The sequence below is a fragment of the Trypanosoma rangeli genome (assembly GCF_003719475.1).
Source record: "Trypanosoma rangeli strain AM80 chromosome Unknown Tra_15.4_contig_00632, whole genome shotgun sequence".
Classification (NCBI taxonomy): domain Eukaryota; phylum Euglenozoa; class Kinetoplastea; order Trypanosomatida; family Trypanosomatidae; genus Trypanosoma; species Trypanosoma rangeli.
This window is the reverse complement of record NW_021706379.1, coordinates 1-2,773: the sequence shown is the minus strand read 5'-3', so window position 1 is coordinate 2,773 and position 2,773 is coordinate 1. Positions and strand designations below refer to the sequence as shown.

Sequence of the window (2,773 nt, the reverse complement as noted above, 5' to 3'; positions counted from 1 at the left end):
GTAGACCACTGCCACTGCGACTCTGCTATCACCACTAACACCACGACGGATGGCGATGGCGACGGTGCGGCGCCATGCGGTGTGGGCCCTGGCGGTGCTTGCGCTGCTGTGCGGCTGCTGCTCCTCCGTGTGGGGGGTGAAGGCGACGGTTACGGTGGGAAAAACTCCTCCAACGCTTAACTCTCAACTTTCTGTGCTGCAGCACAAATGGCAGCCGGCGAATGTGTCGGTAGAGGTGTCGTGCGCGGATGCAAATGAGGTGTTGCATTGGCGCTTTCCTGCCAATGAGAGTTGGGAGAGTTGTACAACTGCGGTGGAAAAACTTGGCTACACTTTTGTTGGGGAGGCTGCTGAAGCGCAGAGTTATTCAGCCATTGAGGACGTTGTTGTGGTGGATGTGTCTCAGTATGGGGGCGATGCTGGTGTCGGTGAGTCCATCTGCCTCTCGGCCGCGTCGCTGTACATGAGCAAGAAATGTAAGGCAAAGTGCGGCGCAGTCACAGACACGGCATCGAAGCAGACGGCGTTCACGATGGAATTTCCTACGCACGTCGGCAGCGGAGTGCACAAAAAGTGGGAGGAAGCACGCAAGGTCCCCGGCAGCGCGTCTCCCCCTCTTGATGGTGCAGGAACCGGTCTGCTTGGCAAGTCGGGTGTTTGCCCCTTAACAGACGCCGTCGAAAAACCAGCTGCAAAGGCTGACATTGCGCCTGAACACAGCGCGTCACCACCTGCTGCAGAAGAACCCGCAGCCTTACCGGTCGATGCCGCAGCTTCGTCCAAAGCCACAGCCGGCTCAGAGGAGAGCGCGGCACATCGACCCAGTGAAACGCAAACACCTTCAACCTCTGCACCGCCATCGAAGACACCCCCTTCCACCCCTTCCACCCCTCCCGCCCCTCCCGCCCCTCCCGCCGACGGCGCAGATGGAGGCACGACGACAACGACTACCAGCAGTCCTGTTGCGGGGAAACACACAAAAAGCAAGGCAGACGGCAGCGATACCACTCTTTTCATGATGCGCACACCTGTACTGCTGTTGCTGCTGCTCATGGCTGCCGTTGCCTGCGCTGCTGGGCAGTGGTGAGTGGTAACCACACACAGAGACACACGCTGGCAGGGCCGACGCAGACTATTTGTGCGCTCAGTTTGCTTGTCGTTCCTGTGGACCAACGCTTTTTTTTGTGCTTTGAGAAATGCTTTTTAAAAACACTTTTTGCTACTTTTTTTTTTTGCTTTGCCACTTCATGCGCACTCCTTGTGGGTGGAGTCCCTTCCCCCTCCTGTTTGCCGATGCCATCAACACACGCACGCGGTGCCGGCCTCGTGGCTGTGCGTCGCACGGACTGCCCAAACGAGACACGAGGCTGCGGAGACCGTGAGGGGCGAATGTGAGGTGTGCGTGTGACTGTGCCACTGACAGTCTTTTCTTTTTGATATTTGCGGGCAGTAAATATACGAACACACACCGTCCTTTTGGGCTGCTGGAGACGTGAGGTAAAAACACATGCCACATCAATTTCTTTTTCCATTTTTTTCTTGATTGCTGATATTTTTACTGGGCGTCATTTTCTTTTTTTTTTGCTTGGTAAATCACTGCGGCTCACTTTTAGTTTGTGCCCTGTCCGCTACCGTCGCTGCGTCTCTCCGTATCCTGCTGGCTGTGCGGCTGACATGCCCCATTCTTCTTCCTGCTAGAGGCACCGGTAGTCCACGAGGAGGATTCTTTTATTTCTTCGTCGCGATGGCACGGGAGTGACGGGGCGTCCGGCGGCTGCTTTGAAGGCGCCCGCTGCGGAGGGAGAGAATGGGCGGGGTGTGCGGCGTGTCTCGCTGCGAGTGTGTGGGGCACCACCCATCGCAGCCTGCCGTGCGGTGTGATGCGGATGGGTGAGGGCAAATATGCAGCAGCGGCAGAGTGTGCGGTGGACGTGGATCCGCCCCGTCCTTCGCGCCGAGGCTGTGCGGTTGGCGTGGCTCGCTTGTGGGGCGTTGTGCTTCGTCTGCGCCGCTTGCTGCGGCGAAGAAGGGGCGGCATGCGGCGAGGCAAGGCGTGCAGCGATGACGGGTGACGGCTTCAGACGCCACTGCCACCGTGGATTGCCGTGTGTGTTGGTGTGTGGGCGGCGTCAGCCACTGTTTCTCTCTTTTTCTGTGTGGTTGGGAATGCGGCCCTGTGGGGGGAGTTTTTGTTTTACACCGTCTGAGGGTTATTTTTTTTGGCGGCTGCGTCCTTCAGGAGCGGTGCCCGGTGCTCCCTTGTGGCTTTTCCGCGCCGTGCGCAGGCGTCTCCCACGCTGGCGGGCACAACCGTCCTCTTCCTGGCGTGTGTGTGTGTCACTCTCACCCTCCTTTCTCTCTCTCTCGCTCTCTCTGCCCCTTGCTAGACTGTGTGTGTGTGCTGCGGTGACAAGAGTGGGGATGGCTGGCCGTGTGCTGTTGGTGTGTGCCCTCTGCGTGTTGTGCTGCGCCGGCGGCGGTGCCGGTGCGTGGGGCGGCGGCTACTGCACGGATAGTGACTGGAGGGGCTTGAGGGCCGTCGCGAAGGACATGACGGAGGCGGAGATTGAGGGAAAGTACTGCAGCCGCAAGCCAGAGTTTGCGCAGGGGCTGCGGGTGATTCCGCAGGCTGTTGGTGGTGAAGGTCTTTCTACAGGCACCGGCGCGAGTGGTCCGAGCAGCGGCGAAGGAGACAATTTTCATACCGAGGAAGGACTGCAGCGTACAGGCAACCAAAATCTGTCCAGTGATGCAAGTGGGAGTAGCCGATTGG

The 2,773-nt window shown here is 58.9% G+C and overlaps 2 protein-coding genes across 2 annotated transcripts, besides 1 other annotated feature; both read left to right on the top strand.

Moving 5' to 3' along the window:
* Positions 1-49: 49 nt before the first annotated feature.
* Positions 50-1,087, top strand: TraAM80_09615 (mucin-like glycoprotein; the record flags this gene model as incomplete). Its single annotated transcript, XM_029386286.1, has 1 exon — positions 50-1,087. The coding sequence occupies one exon, from the start codon at positions 50-52 to the stop codon at positions 1,085-1,087; it is 1,038 nt and encodes a 345-aa protein (XP_029233852.1).
* Positions 1,088-2,337: 1,250 nt separating this feature from the next.
* Positions 2,338-2,375: a sequence feature (GA-rich).
* A 46-nt stretch (positions 2,376-2,421) lies between these two features.
* On the top strand, positions 2,422-2,773 carry TraAM80_09614 (uncharacterized protein; the record flags this gene model as incomplete). The annotated part of the gene is made up of 1 exon (XM_029386285.1): positions 2,422-2,773. A coding segment is annotated over one exon (352 nt), but the record flags the coding sequence as incomplete, so codon positions are not given.